At 47.4% G+C, this 23,483-nt stretch overlaps 1 protein-coding gene across 1 annotated transcript in view; it reads right to left on the reverse strand.

Moving 5' to 3' along the window:
- Positions 1-3,153: 3,153 nt before the first annotated feature.
- LOC144933439 (protein jagged-1-like) overlaps positions 3,154-23,483 on the reverse strand; it is a 34,866-nt gene continuing 14,536 nt past the window's right edge. Inside the window, exons 4-26 of the mRNA XM_078858186.1 lie at positions 22,878-23,132; positions 22,501-22,561; positions 16,079-16,209; positions 15,807-15,926; positions 14,502-14,615; positions 13,312-13,425; positions 12,439-12,552; positions 11,755-11,801; positions 10,849-11,022; positions 10,561-10,711; positions 10,052-10,216; positions 9,821-9,934; positions 9,564-9,677; positions 9,245-9,358; positions 8,603-8,719; positions 7,376-7,403; positions 6,962-7,047; positions 6,568-6,681; positions 6,176-6,285; positions 5,636-5,893; positions 5,204-5,335; positions 4,574-4,733; positions 3,154-4,227 (exon numbers count right to left, since the gene is read on the reverse strand). Coding sequence (XP_078714312.1) covers positions 3,719-4,227; positions 4,574-4,733; positions 5,204-5,335; positions 5,636-5,893; positions 6,176-6,285; positions 6,568-6,681; positions 6,962-7,047; positions 7,376-7,403; positions 8,603-8,719; positions 9,245-9,358; positions 9,564-9,677; positions 9,821-9,934; positions 10,052-10,216; positions 10,561-10,711; positions 10,849-11,022; positions 11,755-11,801; positions 12,439-12,552; positions 13,312-13,425; positions 14,502-14,615; positions 15,807-15,926; positions 16,079-16,209; positions 22,501-22,561; positions 22,878-23,132 — 3,302 coding nt within the window. The 3' untranslated portion in view covers positions 3,154-3,718. The remainder of the gene's footprint in view (positions 4,228-4,573; positions 4,734-5,203; positions 5,336-5,635; positions 5,894-6,175; positions 6,286-6,567; positions 6,682-6,961; positions 7,048-7,375; positions 7,404-8,602; positions 8,720-9,244; positions 9,359-9,563; positions 9,678-9,820; positions 9,935-10,051; positions 10,217-10,560; positions 10,712-10,848; positions 11,023-11,754; positions 11,802-12,438; positions 12,553-13,311; positions 13,426-14,501; positions 14,616-15,806; positions 15,927-16,078; positions 16,210-22,500; positions 22,562-22,877; positions 23,133-23,483) is intronic.

Consider the following 23,483-nt stretch of genomic DNA (forward strand, 5'->3'; position numbering starts at 1 on the left):
ACGTACCCACACCTTACCCCACCACACGGAACCTGCGAATGAAGTGTTTTACCCAATTTATACTGCTGTTGGATGGACACCAGCGGTGGGATTAATAAAAAAACCTGCCCTTGGTTTCAAGTGCACTATCGGTAATTAACACAAGCGACCTCTAAATTCTAAGCCCATTGTCCTAACCATTACATCACGGTAGCATGCCAATGTTTGGCTTCATAGCAGTCATGGAAGTTTGAAATACAATGTGGCAGGAAATTATTGTAGACTTAATCAGCGTGGATGCAAACGGGGCACAATACCCACAGTTCCCCTCCCCTAAAAGCGAGGTACTTTTTAAATCCTTTATATTAAGTTCGCGTGCTTGCTTGCTTGCGTGCTTGCTTGCTTAGGACCGTGCAAATCTTTCGGTCGTTTTTTTAACCCACTTCCCGTGATCCAATCGAGCTGACATTTTCCACAGACTCGTTGTGCCAGACACTTATTGTTCGTGAAAAAAAATTCCCAAAATTTTACACTTTTTAGGCAAAAAAAAATTATTTTACATATATTCAAACAGAACGCATTCATGGCTTTGGCTGAACATCACAGTGTAAGAGCCCAGAGCGTAACCCCTCCACAGGCCGTGGCGGAGTAGCGCAGTTGGTAGCGCCATCGCTTCCCATGCCAAAGGTCGCGGGATGGATCCCCGCGTCCTCCACAGGCGAATATATTTTTAAATCCTTTATATTAAGTTCGCTTGCTTGCTTAGGACCGTGCAAATCTTTCGCTCGTTTTTTAACCCACTTCCCGTGATCCAATCGAGCTGACATTTTCCACACAGACGCGTTGTGACAATTAATTTTCGTGAAAAAAAAATCCAAAATTTTACACTGTTTAGGGAAAACAAATTAAATATTTAATTACCAATTGCTTAATGGTGGCAGACAATCATCTGACGCATAGGTGGCAGCCATCTCAAGCCAGAGGACGAGAGGACTCTAGCCGCCACGCATATAAAGGATTTATAGTGAAAAACTTTGTTTTTATGGGTTTACTTGTTAGAGCCCCAAATGGCAATTAGACACGGGTTTCTAGGATTACTCATCTGCAAAATTCAAAACAACGCCACCATCACAACCACCACTACTTCCATCTGCAGCACTACCAGTGAAAACCACAACCACAATCACCAGATCTACTACCACAACTTGCCATATCCACCACATTAAATACACACAAAGCATGGGAAGAGGGCACGAGGCTCACGCCTGGGCGGACTCCAAATCAATATTCCTCTGGGGGAGGGAGGGCCTCTCTCTCAGCTGCTTGCTCCATCTTCAAAACTGTTCCCATGCCCCCTGGGAATAGGAAGTTGCAATTAGTGGGGCTGTAGTGGAGAGGAAAGGTTGAGACATGCATCAGAGTGAACAGACTTCGGGTCAATTTAAAAATCAATTTAACACAACGCCAAAAGGAATAATTCAAAAAGGTGTCAAACTACTTCGAAAAGGAGACGCACACATTCTATAAAAAAGCCACCAATGCATTTGTTGACATAGTTGAAAACACTTCTCCGTGGCAAGAGCTGCTTAAAAAATTGTTTTACACAAATCTAAACGGCATCCCATACCATCCTCGGTAAAAATCCTCAGCCACCCCAAGGGAGTCGTTACTCACCGATAAACATTTGCTTGAGAAAGATGCACAGTAGGGTGAAAGTGCAGGGATTTTTAGCTGTTGTTGCCCTTGAAGCCGATTACCAGAGCGCCATTGCACACTCATCACTAATCATGAAAGTAGGCTCCAGCACAAGCCAAGAGATGGGGGGACGTGACGACACGAAAGCTATTTCATACAAACTTTAATAATTTAAATAGACGTCGAACATCCGCAAACAAAGTAGGAAATTACGTACACTATCTGGAAAGGAAATTATAGAAAGCCAACTAACAGCACACAGGAGCCCAGGGCACCCCCACTAACCCCCAGGACCTTTCCCCCCCCTGTACCAGTGGAGTGCATCACTCCACTGATTGCAACTGCAGTCTACGATTAAAGTCCCACCGTACACTTGCACAACACTTCAGAATCGTTTTTGAAAAAAATACAGCAATACATTCTCCAAATCAGTTGGGACGGGACAGACTTTCATCGTTCTGGTTCACAGCTGCCACGCGTGAAATTTCTCGTCACAACCTTAACACCCTCCCCCCCGGATTAACACGGTTGGCTACGTATGGTGCAAGAGAAGTTCACACATTACACGGGAACGTGAATTTTCTACTTCACTGCAGTACTCGTATCGGAAAAGCTCAGGACCACCACACGCTTTGCAGATATTCAGACATTAAGGAAACAATCTGACGAGACACTCGTGTAAATTTAATGGGCAAGCCGGCTTAAATAAGCCGTTCAAGACGTCATGTTTACATAAAATTTAACAAGTCAACCGGTGCTATTTGGTCTGAATGGCAGCACAATGAACAATAAAGTATTTGATTCCAACGAACGATGCATCTCAAACTGAATAACAACTTTTCATCAACAGTATCCGATAGCGAAACATGGTCTTCTTGATATACAACTTTAATTTTATTACAAAATATTAGTGCTCTAAACAATCCATATGAAGCACCTCTTATCACGTGAACAAATAAAGTTTTTTTTGCTTTTCTGCTGAAGGCAATAACCACCAACACCGTTCGTGCTCCAAATTATTATCGTACACAAAGCCACCGTTCCCTACCGCAAACCAACAAAACAAGACGTGAGTGTACAAAGAAGACGTGCCCTTGAATGTGCACTTTCACACGTCAAAGTCTAAACGGGTGAACCATTGGAAGGCATTTTTTTTAAATCGTTGGTTTCATGAAGGCAACTTAACGGCAAGAAAACCAAAACGTCTGCGCCCTGTGGGCCCCCCCCCCCTCCCTCAGTGCTCACGGAGAACCCCCCGCGCCCCCCACTTCAGCCTAGAGCGATCGTCAGTAAAAACTACAGTGTGAAGACTTTTTGGTCGGTGCTGCACCAAACAGTGAAATGATTGCATCGGGGAAAAAAAACGCACACCGCGTGGCATTCAGGCCGCCATTTGTATACGGTCGCAAAAAAAACCGACAAAACCTCAGTTTAAAATCAAAGAAGCATAAATAATACAAAACAGGAATGAAGTTTGTCCAGAACGTACATATTTTTAAGTTAAAAAAAATAATCAAATATACACATACATTTACAAAAACAAGCAGATTTAAGTTCCGCACCATTTCTCAAATGTTGTTGTGAAAATATTCCAAGTCACTTTTCATTTGTAACATTTACTTCATTTAAGCCAACATTCACATCTTCAGCTCAAATCATGAACTCACAGTGTTGATTATGCAACGTTGCATAATTAAGGCAAGGAGTTTAGGCGGATAACCTTTTTATTTTGCTTAAAAACCAGAAAACTGGGAAGATTTAAAACAAAATTTAAACTGCATATTTCAAAATTGCTGCAAAAATTCTGCAATTTGATCTTTTTCAGTTTTGACATGTAAAAAAAAAGGCATTTTGTCACTCCTAAAAATGTACAAAATTAACTCCCCAAGCCCTAGTCCGCAGCATCTCACAAAATAATAAATGCAATCCCAATCCTCATCACTATGAGAATCAGTCCAACATCTTCAATACATCTTTAATTAGAGCTGCAATTAAGTCCGACAAATAAGGAAAATGCTCTTGTTCAAATCAAGGCAATTGTTCACTATACAACATCGATGGCCGTCATGGGGCTCTTGGTGCTCTCAAAGTCTCTGTTGTCCCTTTTTGTCCGGTTCGGCTGCTTCACGGGGGTGCTCAGGGGCTCCTCCCTCTCTACGGGGGCATATCTTGCCTTAGAGAACTTCCCCTGTTGCGCCAGCGGTGGTGGTGGTGGCGGCGGCGGTTGGAGCTGTCGTCCCAACTTCGCCATCTCCTGCGCCTCCATGTCCACCCTTTCGAGGTCTTTAGGAAGCTTATAAAAACTTTCATCTTCCGCATCGCCGCCATCTCCACCACCTCCATCACCTCCTCCGCCAGGTCTGCCGAAGTCGTTGATAATCTGGTTGAGCTTCTCTGCCTGGTTATTGGCCGCGGTGCCAGCCTCACACTCGGGGATGCCAGCACGCTTGTCTTGCCGCCGCCGGTAATACCGCAGCCAGCAGCAGCAAAATGTGGCCACGCACACCAGGCAGGCGACCAGCAGCAGGGACACCAGGATTGGCACCAGATAATCTGAGGAGAACAGGAATGACCATGTGACCCCTGAAGCATGCACGCAAACCTGGCAGAGAGCATCGATAAAGCCAAAAATCCACACCGTTTAAAAAATATATATATATATAATCTGTCGGCAGCTTTGAAACGTGTAAACAATTGTGCCGAGATATAGAAGAATGATTTCTGGTTATACAGATTGTCTCCCCTTCATGACACAAGTTTTCTCAGGGAAGTATTTTACACAAACTGACAAATAGCACGTCATTATTCTTGAGGACATGCAAAGATGAATAACAGGGGCTTGGCTTAATTCTAACGAGGCAGTTGCTTGCTACTGGAACAATGCAATGGAGAGGCTCACCTGAGCCTGCAGTTTGACTTGACCTCTTCGTCTCCACGCGCACCTCCGTGATGGCCGCCAACACCGTGCCATTGCCGTGGCGCAAGGCGTTCAGCAGCCGTGCCACCACGTCGCGAACAAACGCACCCTCGCGCAGCCCGCCCACCTGCTCTTCCGTGGACTGAGACACGCGAGAGAGTTGCACAAAATTAGTAACAAACAATAGCACAGACTTTAAAATGACTCTCACAATGTGATGGCCTCAATGGGTCAAGTCTAAAACTTTATCTCCTTGAACATGCAAGGGATTTCACTGCTCATCTCTATTGTTGGTGCCACCGGTAAAAAAGTACCATATTTCTATAATAGTGGCTCAGGTATGTATGTAGAACTTCTTTTGCACCGTATGTAGCCATCCGGAGGCTCAGTATCTCCAAGGATACTGCAGATTTATCATAAAGATAGCAACACCCACTATCGATTGCAGAAAGAGGTTAAATTCACCCTTAAGTGAGCTTTGATTGCAGAGCCTTTAGAAATGCGAGTACATCACCCAACATTTCTGGGTTACACATCCAGTGTGGATTCCATCAAGCGACCGCCGTTTTGTGACTGCAGGTGAAGGTGCCGCTGCGGGAGTGCGACTCGTACCACGGCCACCGCCACCTTGCCATCCGAGTCATCGGATGCGTCGCACAGAATGTAGAGCGGTCGCTCTCGTGCCAGATCCCGCAAGAAGGGGAGACGACGAATTTCTGAGCAAACGTGCTCCACCAATGCTCCCTGCGCCAGAGTTCACAAGGATCAGCGGATGGACGTAACCGTTTACAGCACCAGCAGTGGGGCCGACTACATAAAACATGTTCAAAAACCAGAGGACACCGCAGTGCATATTCTGTTATACCGTCAAATTCATTTAGTTTTAAAAGTTTATTGTACAATTATTATACCAACTATGACCTGCCGCAAAATGTTCTACGAAAAATCGCACGTAATTTCACCGCCCCCTAAAATCTCCCAAACATCTCAACTATCTACACCCTTGTGATTTCAGGATAGTCTCTAGTAGTGGGGTTGGCGTACCGGCTGGAGATGAAAGAGGTCGAGGGTAAGTGCGAGGCGGGTACAGGGCTCTGTATCGGCGTGGCCAGGATGGTTGGGCCGACACTTCACTCTTGTGGGTTCGGGCCGGGGCCAGCACTCGCCCCAGAAGTCGCACGGTGCTGCCAGGCATGAGGAGGCAGGCGTTGCCATGCACTTCTGGCCAGTGGGGCAGCGGTGAGCGTCGGGGCCGGGAACCACTTTCCCACTGGTCAGGCACAGAGTTCCACCGCACCAAAGCTGCATCAGACATCCACGGTCAAAAAGGGGGGGGGGGGGGGGGGGGGTTGGTGGGGAAAGAGATTGTTAGATTCAATAAAAGGTCACATTTCATAAATTCGCAATAGCTATTATAAAAATGCAATAATGTTTGGAGTAGAGGGGGGGGGGAAGCACAATCCATTTACACCAGAGGCTAGCTTTGTTTGTGTACCATAAAGTAGAATTCCACAACTCCTAAATACGAGTGTTTATTACACAATTATTTACATTTACTGGTGTAAAATAGAGCTCCGGTCCCACCTTGGTACAGTTGGTCCTGCCGTTGAGGCATTGGCACAGGTTGCACTCGTCGTCCCACTTGGCACCACTGGCATACAGCTTCCCGTTCCACGGACACGGCTTGGCATAAACTGTTAAGCAGAGTCAGGAGTCACTTACGCTGCTGTGTCTGCGAGACGCAATACGTCCGATGTATAAACAGCCTTCGGGCCAGCATTCTGCTTGGCTTACAACACAAGCAATTTTCGGTGAAGCGTTGAAGTTGGGCACACTGCCGGTTAGTCACGTAAGGATCGTTCAAATTGAATGTCATTGCTTTTTTTTGCACAATGAGCAAGACAGGAGGGGTGCGTTTGGTGGAGCAGAATGCTGCCAGGCGCATAGAGAATGATCATCGGAGGAGATCAACGCACCATCTTGGCAGCGAAAGCCGCTCCGTCCATGGGGGCAGAGGCAGCGGAATCCGTTTATCTCATCCACGCACGTCGCCCCGAAGGCACAGGGGTTGGACTGGCACTCGTTCACATCTGCAGCATAACAAAAAAAACAAGGAGTTTTTAACGTCAGCTTGCGTGAAATTATTTCCAGCTAAAAACAATAACTATTAAGCCTATATCAGCACAAACAGAAGCGGCGACTTGACAGTAAACCTAGCAGTGGTGATTGAGCACTGCTGTGAAAACAATGGACTGTCTGGCAGCTGCACAGCAACAAGTGTGTGTGGATGCATGGAAATCCTGCATCAATTACGCATCGGTGGCTTTGGTGCGAATCGGGATTAAAGGAGGCACAAAACGAGAGACTCACTTATTCTGCAGTCGGGTCCAGCAAATCCGGGGGCACAGTCACAACGGTACCAGTTCTCACCATCCACGCAAGTGCCACCATTGTAGCTGCAGAGATTACACAGAGCACAACCATCAGCAAATCGTTTCATGCAGAAAAGGACAAACCCCCAGTAACCTCAAAAGCGTGGTAAATCAAGCCAGGCTCGCCAGGGCGAAAGGGGGTCGGTGGGTGGGGGGGGGGACACATCTGACACTGCTGATGGCCGGCCTCGGATGTGCATCTCAACGGTGCTAGCGAGGGCATCGACTCTATTTGCACACCATGTGGCACAGCAGCGCTACATGAAGGCCTCTATTGTCCCCATTAAAAGGCTTAGGCCACAAAAAGAAAAACGCATTTAACTTGGATGAAGAGAACAAAGTTTCCACTCACCAAGGATGTGGGTTGCAGTCGTTGGCGTCTGCGAATAAAAAAAAGAAGAAAAGAATCAGAATAAGATTCCCAGTTCACGTTTTGTTGAAATGACAAGCGGCGCGATGATACTTAAAAGGGGGCGGGGGGCTCAAATGTTTGCTCTGTGCCCATAGTGACCGATAATGTGGTGCATTGTGCTGCACACGAGCTTGTGAAAGAAGCAAAAGGAATACACATTCCCTCTCCAGAAATCCCTCAGGGCTGGAACAGTAGCAAGTGTACAGCGTCTTTAAAAATTCATGGCGTTTTCCTGTCGCCTTTCTTTAAAAAAAAAACATTAGTTTTTACCAGGTAAGGCCCACGAGCTATATAGCTCTTTTTCAGAAGCGACCTGGCCACAAATGACACCTCAATGAAGTGGCTTATCACGTGGAAATGTATAGTAGCCAAATAGTCTAAACGTTTGTTTCCATATGCGGAGGGAAAAACCCGAAGACCTGGGAGAAAATGCCACGTGACCGCAGGGAGAACATAAAACTTCAAATACACAGGCATCAGGGTCAGGATCGAACCCACGACCTCCTGCTTACCAAGAGAGGTAGTTAACATCTCCACCATGGCACCTCCATCCTACCAATACCACCAACCCTGCCCCCCCCTTCCAATTACTAATAGGTAGTGGACAAAACATTGACAATGTAGTCCTTTGTCAATACACTCCTGTGTGCTGGTCATGAGGGTTGTATGACCATACATGACCACGCTGGTCAGTTCTGGTTGGTTAAGGAGAGCCCCGGACAGGTTAAGTTACTACTCATGGCCAGTAATGTCAGCCGTGACTGGTTACCATATTACATTTGCAGTTCGCAGTGTTAAACCACAAACCACCTCTCGCCATCCCTCCCACGGTAATAGATTGCACCACGGAATAATCTGATTTATAAACCAGAGGCTCAAACCTGTAAAGTCGTGTGGGCTTTGTCCTTATTTCTGGGATGAGCCACAAAGACTTGCAACCACTGCCCATTGGCCGCAGAATACGTATTACCACAAGCGCGTCGTTTAGCCATTTCAACTGCACATTCCCATATAAAAAAACATGTAAAGTTGGCCAAGCCAAAATAAAAACTGCACGGTAACTGGATACATTTGTTGCCATGCACTTCAATATTTTCAAACTTAAACCAAAACGACGGAACTACTTCATGGGCATGGGAAAGGGAAATGACGGAATGGAGCACTCACTTTCAGAACAGGTGGGTCCCTCCCAGCCCTCTTTGCAGACACAGGTGAAAGAGTCCCCGCTGCCAACGCACGTGGCAGTGTTCATGCACGGGTTTGAAGCGCAGCTGCTGTTCCGTACTGCGAGCAAAAAAAAAAAGAATGATTACAGTCGAACCCCCCTTAACGACAGAAATTGGTTCCACGTAACCGGTTGTTAAGTGATTTGGTCGTTAAGAGTATAGGAAATACATGTTAAAGGCTTAATTCGGTTGGACAGCATTGAAAGTTACCCTTTTTCACCCCAAAAAGTCACTTTATAATATTTAAATGGATATGAATACATAAAAATATTCTAAAAAACACACTATAAAAAAAAGAAACATTGTTAATCATTGCATTAATTAATATTACTGTACCTACAAATAGCCCGGTGTTAACAGGGGAAGTTGGTAAGCGACCACATTGGGCTCTATGGAGGCCCATCGTTAAGCAATTGGTCGTTAACAGGGGCCGTCATTAATAGGGGTTCAACTGTACATTCAACAGAAAAGGAGGGCAGTGGGCACAATAATTCCCCCCACCACGTGCTCCTCCCAACACAAACTACAGGAGGAGCACATTTTCTGGATGCGTGGTCAACAATGCGGGCACACAAAGCGTTACCGATGCTGCACGTGGCACCCTCCCAGCCCATTGGGCAGAGGCAGGCAAACGAGTCGCCGCGGTCGTAGCACGTCGCGCCGTTGTTGCAAGTCGCTTCGTCGCACTGCCTCTCCCCTGAACGAACGGACACAACCAGACGACGATTAAAGCATGTACTCCAAATGCCACCACGCTGCATGTACGTGGACAATTTTACGCGATGTGCATTGACAAAAGAAAAGGTTCGGTTCAAGTTGCCCCACAAAGTCATTTGACATTTCAGGTCACCATTACTTGTTCGCACTCGCACACATTTATTGAGTAAATAAACAGCTCGTACTTGAGTGACAGGTCTTGCCCTTCCACCCATTGCGACACTCGCAGTAGAAGTCATTAACCAGGTCTCGACAGCGTCCTCTGTTCTGGCAGAGGTTTGGAGAACAGTCATTGGTGTCTGAAACAAAGAAAGCAAAATTAACATTTTAACAACCTAAGACAATGCAGCATTCCAAGGTTCACCACACGGAATTCAAAGTAGGAAAGGCATACATAAATGCGCAAGCATAACTAACACCCAATGTTAAAGAGTATACCTACCGATTTCACAGACGTCTCCTTCCCAGCCCTCGTGGCAAATGCATTGGTAGGACTTCACACCATCGATGCAAGTCCCCCCGTTTTTGCAAGGATTGACAGTGCAGTCATTAATGTCTAGAGATGGGAAGAATTGGGAAGAATGCACATTAGCTCAAAGTGAACAAACACTATCACACAGCAGGCAACTAAGAATTACGCAAGTGTATTTTAAGCAAGGGACAGGGGACGTACTCTCGTGGCAGTAGGTGCCGGTGAAGCCCTCGTCGCAGGAGCACGTGAACTTGCCACCGCCTTGGCTTACGCAGCGGCCGTGAGGACCGCACACCCCCGATGAGATGTAGCGCATGCCACTCTGCGTCGAGTTGGAAGCCACCGCCACCGTGCAGCTGTCAATCACTGCCGTGCGACAAAAGCGGTCATTAAGAAAAATCACTTGCAAAGTTCAAGAGGTCAAAGTGTCTATTCTGTGCAATTCCATCAGTCGGTCTTAACTAGGCAATGCAAAATTCCACATTCCAATCATGGGGACCAGTCTCCCCATATTAGATATAGGATGCACACCATTTCACACTGATGCTCATTGTTGTCAACCTCATAAGGACGATGCGCTGGGTCAACCAACATGTAGATGACAGTGGTCGGATGAAAGTGAATAAACCTCTGCTACGTCAAGTAAAAAAATTCGGTGCCGAGTAATGCCTCACGCTTCATGACACACGAGGGCAATGTGGGGGCTTCACCTTGGCAGGTGCTGGTGCGGCAGTGGTCACGGAGACGGGAGCAGTTCTTCCCTTCGTAGTCCTCGGAGCAGCTGCAGAAGTAGTCCGTATTGAGGTTGAAGCAGGGTGCTCCGTTCTGGCACGGGTTGGGCTCGCAGTAGTCCACGTCCAACTACAGCGGGGAACCAGAGGGGCGCGTCATTACCATGCCAACAACATTTTACACACGGTTTTATACCCGCCATTGACTGGAGGCGGCTGTGCGCGATGGCACCATCCTTTTTACACAAATAACGTTTCCTCCCTCACCTGACACAGGTGGCCAGAGAAGCCGGCTGGGCAGAGGCAGCGGAACGAGTTGAGCTGGTCCTGGCACTGCCCGTTGTTCAGACAGGGCGAGCTCGCACACTCGTCCACCTCTTGCTGACAGCTGCGGCCCGTGTACCCTGGCGGGCATGTGCAGTGGTAGCCATTCACCAGGTCCTGTGGTAAAAAGACACGAAAAAGGCTTTTGCTTTGCATCGCCGCTATATACGTATGCATGTGTGATGCAGTGCTTTAAATTAACTTGCAGAACTACAGTTTTAAAAAGTGTTTAATTCTGATTAACATCACTCGAGCAGAGATAAAATGGGATGGCTTGCAAAACCCAGGCTGCACAAGACCCTTTGGTGTAAACGGTGGCAGCAAAAGGACCAAGTCACATTCTAGATTTTCGTGACTGCAAGGATCCATACTATTTGGTTCTTTTGGTAAAGTCACATAGGTGAAAATAAAGTCGCATTAAATTTAACTTGTCCTAGAATCAACCCCAGCTCCAATTCCTTGTATTGCTGTAGCAGGGGCCAGGTATAGGCATTGGGCACGGGTAAAAAAGGCTGCCTAACTTTAGGGAAATCTTATAAACCACGCAATGGTGGCACATGCTGGTACCCGTGACCAGCCTGACCGGATTGATCGGTAGTGGAGCTCATCGCCTGTCACGCAGCTGCAACCACAACATTCACTCGCTGCTTGACCATGTTCAAAAGCAGTTTTGCTCTTTAGAAACACTTGAAAAAAATGTATCGAAAAAAGTCACAACATTTCTCACGAGAGCAAATTTTAGAGAAGTGCGCAGCTTCGATTTGTTGTGGATTGACACTGGAACCTGCGTGTGTTTGTGTGCGTGCGCACGCGATACAGGAAGATAATTCAGCATGGAGTAGGCCTTACCGTGCAAGTCCCACCATTCTGGCACTGACCATGGCAGTCGTTAATGTCTGAAAAGAAATGTTAAAAGAAATTAAAATACCATTTAAGGACCACTTAAAAAACACCACACGTCATATTACAACACTTGGGGGCACACACATTAACACAAGCTCAGCACAGCACCCTACAGCTGCAAAATGCCTACAGCTCCTCCAAACGATTACAATCGCAGGTGAATGCACGCAGCTGTGTTTGAATGCCACCAACACTCTGCGCGCGTCACCTCGCCCCAACTGCGTATGTTAACCATTAATGCCCACAAACAGCGGTACGCGTGTAATCACATTCAACACCTGTCAGCGGGCAGATGCCAGCACAACCCAGGTGTGTCTACACGAAAGCGTAACCAACAACAGGCATGGCCCATTAGTGGAACTTTTTTTCTCAAGTTCAACTTTCACAAAGCAAACACGTTTTAAATTAATTATTTTGGGGGGGGGGGTCAAGATTTTATAGAAAACTACTTCAAGAAGATCGTAATGAGGACCTTTCCTTGTATAAAATGTCAAATCCCCAAACTGTCATGGCACGCTTCGCAAAGCAGCAAAAGGCCAGGCGGGCCCTTAACAACCACCTGGTAAGAATGATGAGCATCGCCACCCGGCAGAAGAGCGGTGCGCGCCGTCACGGTGGGGGACTACTCACCGATGTCGCAGTTGGCACCGCTCCAACCCGGCAGGCAGTCGCAGTAGTAGCTGCCCACCAGGTTTCGGCAGGACTTGGCGTTCACACACGGCTGCCCCTCGCACTCGTTCGCATCTGCATGCAACATAGACGGTTTTTACAGGGGGGCAATTGATGCAACTGCCATGGGCGACTTGACCTGCAGGCAAATAAGCCTGCGCTCTTGGTAACTGTGCATATTTGTTAAGAATGAAAATAATGAAATGGTAGACAGTGAACATTTATGTATTATTTAGGCTTTTGTCAATATACTGAAGGACAAAGGCCTCTTCCCCCCCTCCCCTATGCCGTTTAAGTTATCAAGTGTTGACCATAGTCAACCACGCAGTTCAGTGCGGCCTTGTGGCCAAGGGTGGTGGTTCAGGACTCATTCAGCTGTCACTCGTCACAAAGGTTAGCCAAAACACAGAAACTCAGGTAGCCCAGTTTACAGCAAAGTGTGCCAATCACCACTACTGTTCTCACCCCTGGAACATAAAATATTTTATGAACCAGTTTAAAGAAACAAGTTGATTTTGCAGAATTTCAACAGATGCCATAAACCAGTGGCAAAGTCAAATGTGAATAAATGCCCTGGAATTATGGTATGAGCAACTACATTCACCCATTATTCAGAAATCTGCTGCTATCGATTTGACGCCACGACACAAAATAACAAAACAGACCTGGTGGAAGTCGAGCAATTTTATGCATTTACAGTAAACAAGATAAAAAAAATCGCCAAATTAAGACTGCTAGGGTGGCACAAATTGCAGAGATGTGCCGTGTGTACTGTGCCCTCTAGTCCGCACTCGCAGGGAGCGGGACTCTCCTCCCGCACTGTGGCATGCGTACCGAGCTGACAAGTGCGGCCCATCCACTGTGGCGGGCACCGGCACTCAAAATCGTTGAGCCGATCTCGGCACGTTCCTCCATTCCCGCAAGGATCCGAGGCACAGTCATCGATGTCTGCAGAGAGACGGCATCGTTAAGAAGCGAGGATGACACCAACGCCCGGTTAATAAAGATGCGTCCAAGTGTAAACAACAAAAATAAAGATAGCTGGGGGAGACGTGGCTTGCACTGGGACCCTACTAGTTACAGAATTTGGGCCAATACACATCTTCAAGGTGAAGTGGGTGATGGTAAATGCAACTGCAAAGACAAATTTAAGCCATAACCACTGTATTTCAGCAGACAAGCCATACAAATCATAAAAACCCACCCATTCGCATCACACCATTACCATTAAGTGCCGTGTTTTACTGTGCAGCTGCATTTCAAATCACACGCAGGTGGCACAGGAGATTATCCGTAATGTGCTCGTAACACAAGGCATCCATTATGGTAAGCGAATGCTCAAATGAAAAAAAAAAAGCATTAGAAAAAAATCAATTCAAAAGATTAGCGAATCAATCTTTAGCACCAAATGCAGCTGAAGTCTAGTCCGTGGGACCGCTGCAGTATTGATCGGAGGTAGTTGCCACCCATCAGGGGCAGAGTCACGAAAACCACAGACAGCCCTTTGTCCCTGGGGACAGGGCTGCCATACGTCCTAATTACGCACAGATAATGTATCCAATGCTTTAAATCCTTTATTAGATCTATTTGTAATTATGCTACTAATCATGCGTGATAAATTAGAGGCGGACAATGCAGCGAGAGTATTGGGTTCGCTGGCGGCGTATCGCGTGGCACCGGCGTAGCCTTTAAAGTGCGCACCAACAATAGAAACGGATCACTTTCCAGAGTCATTCCCTTTGGGTATGGCTTCAGTTTCCTTGGCAGAGAAGGGAAAGTTGTAGGTTGTGTGTTGTGGTGGAGGGGGTGGGCAGCGGAAAGGGGGCAGCTATTTGCCAGAAATGCATTTATTTCGAGGTGGTGTGTGGGGGGGGGTTTGGACGCAAACCACACGAATCTCGTTCCCGTGAACTTAAATCTCACGATAGCATGGGGGTAAGGAAAGGGGGGGCTGACGAAGGCCAATGCCCCCTCCCGCCCCTCAGGGCAACCCCAGACAGAGTCTCCCCCCACGTGTCCATTACCATATGAACAGGTCAGTCCCGTCCAGCCCGGAGCGCAGACGCACTCGAACCCCGAGGGCGTCTCGTGGCAGCTGCCGCCGTTGGCGCAGGGGTCAGACAGGCAGGCATGCTCGGCTGTGTGGGAGGGAATTTCAGGAGAGAAAATAATTTTCAGAGCGCTGAACAAACAACGGGTTGTGTTACGCATAGCTGTGGCGCCTCACCCGTAGCCAACTGCCTCGTGTACCGCTCGCATTCGCCATCTCCACTTGCTTCCAGGAGACACTTGTGCCAAGCCCAATTTATTTATATATTTATCTATCCACGAAATCAGATTGCTTCTTTTTACCTGCAGCTCTCCTCTGCTACCCTGCCCCCCGCCACATGAATGTGGAATTACCACATTGGGAACGGGCAGAGTTCCACGATAAAAAAATGGGGCATGGGCGCACTTTGCCTTTTCCACACTTTCTGCATCCGTCAGACTGATTACATGTTCACCTTTAAAATGCGGATGCAAGCATATTCATCTGGACACCCACAATAGTGACATCTCAGCATTCATAGTGTGTGGCAGGGGAATGAAAGACTGTTGTCAAACAAAAAACTTAACTACGAGTCTCTCCGTCATAGATTTAATCAAGATGTAATAATGAAATGTCCCTTGAACACCTCTTTTAGAATGCATTTTCAATTCAAGTTTAAATCTTATTTATCTTACCTTTAACCTCTATCTTATCTTAACCTTTAACACTGTTAACGTGCAGAAATGGAAATGCTAAATCCCAGGTGGACCCATCGTCCTTCATTCCAATGTCCCTTTTCAGCAAGTTAAGCACAACTCCAAGTAGTTTTGTCCCCAGTAAGAGCCTTGGATGGAGGTCACTGCTCAGCTGCGACCCAAACATGCATAGCGTGAGAATGAAGCCTGCAGATGGCCCACCCAGACCACAACCTCCACACCAGCACTCTCCCCCATCCATAGCCACCCTCAACTCAGAAAACACAACTACAGAGCCAGGTGCTCAATACAAGGAAACACGTTAAGGGGTTTTTCTCAGCAGAGCGGAACACAGTAGGTGGGACAGACAGAACCCTCGGAGCAGACGTCACGAGTAAGATCTCTCCCACCCTTCCCCCACTAAACTACCCCCCTCCCCCATGAAATAGCACTCAAAGTTTTTTTTCCCACAGCAAAGCTGCAGCATTGTGAAAGTCATTAGAGCAAAAAACGCTTTCGATTGTTCCACGGCAGGCTTGGTCAAGAAGGAAAGAGACAATGGATGCTTCTCCCGGATCCTGCAGCTTAACAGACGCGTAACGTACCGATTTCGCAGGTCGTGCCGGAATACCCCTCGGGGCAGACGCAGGTGTACTCATCCGGCTCCGTGTTGGCGCACGTCCCGCCATTCCGGCACGGAGTGTGCGTGCCACAGTAATTTAGATCTACCAATGAAAATAACGACAGCCGATCAGCGCCCGCGTGTCAAAAATGAGCAGAGGGGGCACACGAACAGCGAGTGGCGATGCGAGGATATGCAGCAGCTCATGGTGAAGCGGTGGGGGGGGGGGGGGGCGTTGCGATGGCGAGCGCACACCTTTATCGCAGAGGAGGCCGCCCCAGTTGGTCTCACAGCTGCACTGCCAGGGCTCGCGGCACGTGCCGCGTACACAGCCGGGGTACGGCGAGCACTGGTCGCAGTACGCGCCCTGCCAGCCGTACTGGCACCTGCGAGCGACCGCATCGAACAAACGACACGCGCACATTGCTCATCAACTCCGAGATATGGAATGAAGAAACAGTACGGTCAAGAATTTACAGATCATGATCGAGAAAACAGACCAATTTGGACACCCCCATGTAGGCACCATGTTAAAACTAAACACCACGCGTGAAAGAATTGATCATTTTGTTCTTTACCGTTTTTAAACTCGCATGCATTCATATGTAATAACCAAGCTTTAAAAATCTCAGCCCGTTCTTAATACCAATAAGTAACGGGGCCATAGTTGAACCCGGCAATTCATGGCATCAAGCGTCACCGAACTGCGAAAGTCAATTCACGTCTACTCTTAACCACCCTTGCTGGCTCACGGAATGTCCCTTGTAAGATCAAGTCCACAGAGCAACGCACGTACGGATTCAAGTGAACAATTTTGAGGTCGGTGCATCGCTGTAAAATTAAAGCATGCATTGCAAGTCGAATGAAAAAGTGCCGTACAAAGTACGTTGAAGGCAAAGTCCTTCATTAACAGAGCACTCATCCACACAACCGAGCTCTCGGCAGCTCGGGAACTCAGGAGGGTGGGGAGCGAAGAGGTCGCTGCACCAGTCACGCAGTAAATTAATAGACTCACATTTTCCCCTGAACTTGTTTCACAACGACAGTGGGAACTGGTGATGCTCAGTTAGCCTGGGTTAATGTGGTGGTTATTTAACCCAAAAAACACAAACTGTGAAATAAATAATTTGCTGCAATCGTCTGGTTCCCAGTATCTGTGGGCTGTAGGCATGCATCTTGACAGCTGAAAATTATTGGTCCGCTTGTTTTTGTGCTACATTTTTTGAAATGACCTTTTTATTCGTGCTGGCTCCTGGGCTCATTTCAATAGCAGTGAAGTTAAAGCATTTATCACCTATGTGAAACACTTCAAGGCGGCTTCTAAAAATCATTACCTCTACAACTCAACGACAACGGTGATGGATCACTTTCTAAAATTGGAATTTCCAGTTTTGGATCATGCAAATATTTTTTGACAAGGGAAACATTTTTAAAGCAGTATTAAATCTTACTTCAGAATTACTCCAAATAAAATCTGAAATGACATTTTACAAGCAGAGCAATTCGCAATTTGGAGCGAGGCAATTGGCTTTGCTCCAGTGTTGACCTGTACAAGTGAATAGGTATGATGCTTCTAGATTTGAAGCTTTCGTGACTGCAAAGATTCACACTTTGGTATTTCGGTAAAGTCACGTAGGTAAGCGGTTCTGCTTTCGCTACGTTGTCCCCACCTGAAGGACACTTGTGTTGCGCCCGAAACGCCGTGATTTAATTTAGTTCATTTATTTGATTTGATTTTTTACCTACGGGACTTTACCGAAAAAAACAAAGAATAGGTATGATGCTGCAGGTGTACAGAGTATGGGGTAGGGGAACGGAGGACAAAACAAAAAACCTCAGTCTAACATTTCTCCAAAATGTGGAAAGAGGCCGCCAGATCATTGCAAGGATAACAGGGAACCCAATCCCACCTACTGAAGGATGGGCCATAAAAAGGGAGCCTTCAAGGTTACCACACACAGTCCAGAGCCCACACAAGATAGGGGTTTTGTTGTGGTAATTTAGATGGAGTTTTGACACCAGCTAATAAAGAGCTCCAAATTCAATTCTAAAACTGTCCAACTGAAGATGCATGGACATGCAAGTATTAAAAACAACTATTCACAGGACATGCAAAGCACAACAAGACTTCACTGAGAGTTCAGTGGCCCAATCCAATTTCACTGTTCAAAAGCAGCCACGCCAAGGGCCAGGTGGGAATTAAGTCTCCAAAGAGCCCCCCCCACCCCACTTGTCTGCAACTGCTGTCTGTGGCCTCCTCTACCCCATAAACTTGTTTATTATATTACTGTCGTCACTTTGTTTGAAGGTTTGTCACAAAAGCAAACATCCCTATGAACCACCACCCCACCCCTTTTCTTGCCTGCATGCCAAAAGGCATTGCAATAGGGTCCTGTTGATACTCGTTCACACAAAACCCTTATTTAAAGGAGATTCAAGAAAATCAATACAAATAAATTGCTCCCAATAATAACCAGTGCCCCCCACCCACACGTTGGTTACCCACGAGAATGGCACACAATAGTCGATTGCACCTATCGCTCGCTGCGCTCCCAGCCAGTGCCACAGCTTTTGCCGGAAGCCCCTGTAAACAGGCAACGCCCCCCCCCCCCCCCCGTAGATGCGTCAAATTGGCAGTCCCACCGGGCAGATGCCCCTGCACCACACTAAAGGCCACACTGAGAGCACAAAACCTCCCTTTGTGCCAATAATCTTAACAGTGCTCATTTCACACGGGAAAAAAAAAGCACAGGAGGGATGCATCTTTAGCTCGTGAAAACTCTCACACGCCGACCCCCAGTACCATCATCTTTTTTTACCACTGGAAGCATATTACACCTTTTACAGCTTAAACCATGAAACATTAACAGTTAGGGTCATGAGATTGCTTCTTACAGAAACAAGGAAATCTTCATTTTGGCGGTAGGAGGAAAACAAGCTTGAAGTTTATGGCCTCCAGTTACAAGATTATCTTGTACGAAATTCAAAGTCTCAAACGTAAAAATGCTTAACATTACACAGGTCATAACCAAAACCGTTCCGACTTGCTCAACGTGTTACTGCACATCCGACAGGTTGTGTTTGTTTAACAGCAAGCAATAGGGCAGATTAACCGCCTGGGATGGGTGCCGAGAACATCCCATCTCCATACAATAGAGCGCCAGCAACGCGCATTGCGGTGGCGGCAAGGGTGGCGCGCCTGCGACGATGATTTTGACACTCTGGATCTAAGTGCAGGCTGCGAGGCTGGAGTGCCAGTGTGTTGTGCATGCTTGCGCCTCAGCCATAGAGCAGGTGACCCTATTGTGATGGATGGCCCATTGTGGAGACAATCGCCTGGTCTCCCCCAACCTCCACCCCCAAGCTATGCATACTAACCGTGGGAACACTTCACCTTAAGTAAACAGCCAAGCCAAGCAGCAGTGCATGTCTGAGCAGCAGACTTCACAAGCTACAGGGTTGTGGACATCGCCCTGCCCTTCACACATTGGTCGGCTGATGCTTTACAGCAGTGCCGAGAGCCGGGACAAAACAAGATACGCTTACTTTGCAGTGCGGTTTCTCAATGACGCACAGATATGAAACTACTATGCACGCGATCCAGGGTAGGATGGGCAGTTTGATTGCATCCCAACTCTTCAAATAGATGAAAATCTATGCCCGTTCTCCAATTAGAACACTTTAGTTTAAATAATTTTGCACGTTCTTGTCAAATGTGGTGGCAAATAAATTGGAAAACGTGTGACAAGAGATGTTATCTTTCCAATTTGCATAGTGATTGATCCTCAACAGGCCCACTAACACCAAGCTTAGTGAGTGGCTAGGCACACTGCCTAGGTTAAGTGGGACTTTAAATATCCTGTGACTAAAAAAAGTACACCATTGGGCATCTCAAGCTTCAAATGTGTGTTGAAACGAATCGTTAAAGTATTACTCCAGCAGGCTCTCACCTGCTTCTAAACAACGCAAATGCAAAACAAAGAACAAGACTAAACAATTCTGGGGCAGATTCTCGAAGAGTCCTCTGCCCAAGACTTCCCACGAGAAGTGAACGCCCGTCAGGATGAGCGACACTCCTTCGGAATCGCCAGCCCCGCACGCAGATAGAGCACAATGGTGGACATACGAGTGGTATTATTCCGGGGACTCCGATTACAACCCCCATCTGTCAGGCAGCACGGTCGTCCGGGAGACCGGCCCCTCAGTTTGGCCTGAGCACGCTGGGAACAGTGGCCACCCCACCGAGCGAGCAAGTGAGGGGTAGAAGTGGGGCTGGTGGGAGAGGTTGAGAGGGGTGGGGGCGGTGGTGGTGGGCTGGAGAGAGGAAAGGGTCCCTGCCGGGGGAAACGCGTTGGAAGACACCCGCAATTAGTCCAATGAAGGTCAATTTGTCCCACCACAGAAGAAAATTGTCCAAAAGATTCAAGATTTGTGTTCATATATTTTTTTCCCCACCCTGAACGAATGCAATGAGAGAGAAAAACAAAACTTCGGGATGTAAAGTGGTCCACTTAGTTTTCCGGCGATTGCCAGTTTGTTTCTTTAACCTTCGCACAACTCCCAATGCACCCAAAACACTCATGCCCCAACTGTCCTTCCACTTGGCACTCAGCCCCAGAGTGGGGCACCGAAAGTCCCACAGTCGGCTTGCCACCTGCTCGAGGTCAGGCAATTAATCACTTGACAACTACAGCTTTAAATGCCACTCTTATCCGAGAGAAAACAATATTTATGATCATTGATCTCGACTTTGGGGGGAGGGGGGGGATTTACTCTTGTTAGGACAACTTTTAAGAGCGGTTGTTGTGGCCATGAAATGAATTTCTGCTACAGATAACAATTCCAATACATTAAGTGACAATTTTTTGCACCCATCGCACGTTCTATACTGCAAAGCTATCGTACCAAGCCACGCCTGGAAAAAGACTGCAAAAAGCTGCAATTTTCACTCAGAGCTTCCCATTAGGTCACTGCTAGGGTGGCGGCAGTCTGGAGATGAGTGGATGCGACATTCCATAGTGGTAGTTCCCACCAGTTTGCAAAACGCGCTCTTCCCTGGCACACCATTACCAGGAAACACTGGGTGAGAAAGAATCTGACCATGCTCTGAAGTGCAGGCCTGGTGGCAGCAGGGTGTGTGGATTAGGCTAATCCTGTTTTCAGGTAGACTGCATTTTTTGTCCGCAGAAAACTGCGTGTTTGCCGACAGTGAATGGAGAGAAGAGGCTTTCTCTGGGGTGCTCCGTGGCAGAGGTCAAACTTTTCACCTCCCGACACCCTCCCAGCAAGAGAACTTTTTTTTTAAGTAGTTTATTTTTGGATTGCATATTTTATTCAGAAGCCAGTCTTTTCTGTTGGTTCTCAAAAGGGCATTGAGAATAAAACTCTCAGCTTTAGCTCTAGGCCATGCGGTGTTTACACAGTTAATCCGAATCCTTTGACTCAAAAGATCGCACCTCCCAATTGTCCGAACAAGTATTCGATTGCTGCCAAACTGTACAAAATCTGCGTGCTGGTGCAATAATAGAAAACAAATCTATTCCCATGTATATACAATGGGCAATGCTTAGTAAGTTCACAATACGAATTATTAAACATTGAAGGTGATTGGAACACCCAACACTGCAGAAATAGGTAACCAATCATCCCCACCATCAATAGCCACGCAAGAGAGACCAGCATTACCAAGGTTAATGCTCCGGTGAGCACAGCCGCGGGCCATTACATTCGGATAAATGATACATCTTGCTCATCCCAGTGAATCGTTAACAAGTCTGGGGTGCCGAGCAGATCACACGGCACGAGCTGCTGGGCCGACAAGCTGCCGCCTCCGCCAGTTACGGGAGGCGCCACCACCCCCTCTTCCTGCTACCCTCCGATCAATGCGGAAAATATGCGGGGCAGCGTAAAATAAATATTTTCAGAACGATGTCAGACTAGTGCTATTTATTTACTGCACGTCCCTTAACCTATGAAATTCCATGTTCTTACAAAAACAAGATTATCTTTAGTGGTTCTTAACAATGACAGCTTAAAAGATACATTTTACTTAAAAATATATGATTGTACCTGCGACCCACTCCCCCCCCCCCCCCTTGACACTGTCTGCACATGAAATACGTGGTGGCTTTGGGGCAGCACGTCCCACTACCGATGTAGAAACAAATATTATTTCTGGAAGCTGTGGCAACCCCTCCCGGTTCTGCTGCAGACCCTGGGTTGGTTCCTCGCAAGAGCATGGCCCTTCCTGCACCGCAGCAGCGAGCCCTCCCACCCTCCCGTGTCCACCGTCAATACAGCTGCCAGTCAAGAGAGGCCTTGGCCTGGCCACAACAATCCACTGCACAAAGGCACCCCCCCCTGTGAAACGCCCCTTCAACAAGGCCCAAGGACAGCTGAGCCTAGTCAGGCAAGACTGCTCAAACAATCCATGCTCTGTTCAAACCGCTCCTCATGCAGTACCAAAAGCCCAGCGTTTAAGCCAAACAGGCCCTTTTAGAATTCCTCTCTGCCCCCTTACTCAGTGACGTAGTGTCAATTTCTATTAAAAAAGGGATGTCCCATTATTCAATATTCAAATGACACCGTACCAAGCGAGCTACTTCCATGGTTGTAAAGTAAGATTGCTAGCCTTCCTGGGATTCCCGTGTTGTTTTGTTTTGAGATTGTTTTCTTACCTGCATTCTCCAGGAACATTGCAAAATCCATGAATCAAGTCGCAGCCTTGCTTACAAATTGCTGAAAAAGAAGAGAGCACTTTAAATGACAACATTTGACACTTTCAATCATTCCAAAACATGCTTTTAGTCGGGCATTATTAATGCACTCACCATCACCACATGACTGATGAGATCTTCCAATGCGTTTGCCAATAGCACAGGATTAAGATCCATTACAATTAGAGATTACTACGAGATTGCCCAAGGTGTGAAGTACGGCACATGGCAAGCAAATGCGTTCTCTCTTTACCAGTCTCATTAAAGCGGTTGCCTCAGCAACATCCACCAAGCATCTCCCAGGTTCCCCCCCCCCCCCACCCCGCACACTCGCACACCTTGGTTGCAATCGGGGCCCATCCAGCCCTCCATGCAGGCCTTGTTTCCATGCCCGTCGCACGTGTTGTGCCCAAAGAAGTCGTTCCGCGGGCGGCACAGACGGTTGCAGCTGGTGCCGTAGTAGTGCTCGTCGCAGCGCACACGCACACGGTACTCCAGGCTGGCCACCATGCCGTGGTGCTGCAGCAATTGCCACGTGTCACCGGGGTTGATCATGCCAAGGTTGAAAGCCCGCTCCACCAGGTCGCCCGGACCTAGGAGACATGATGCGAGGAAGGCATGCACACGGTCAAACTATTGGATACGTAGTAGAGTAAAACTGTTTTTAAAAGCTATTCAAGCGACTCCAACTCCCACCTTCCCCCTCCTGCCAGACTACATCGCACTCCTGCTCAAGCTAGCACAGGTCCACGCTCGCTGCACATCCCTCGGTCAATAATGGAAAATACCACCTTCCAAGGGTAGGGGGCCCTTGTCTCAATGACAACCACTGCATCAGGGACCAAAGAAAAAAATAATCTTCATGACATTTGAACGGGAAAGGCAACCTATGGGCCAAACTATTTCCACAATAGTAAACAGAAAGAAAAAAAAATCTGCAGTTA

Source organism: Lampetra fluviatilis, chromosome 7, assembly GCF_964198595.1.
Source record: "Lampetra fluviatilis chromosome 7, kcLamFluv1.1, whole genome shotgun sequence".
Classification (NCBI taxonomy): domain Eukaryota; kingdom Metazoa; phylum Chordata; class Hyperoartia; order Petromyzontiformes; family Petromyzontidae; genus Lampetra; species Lampetra fluviatilis.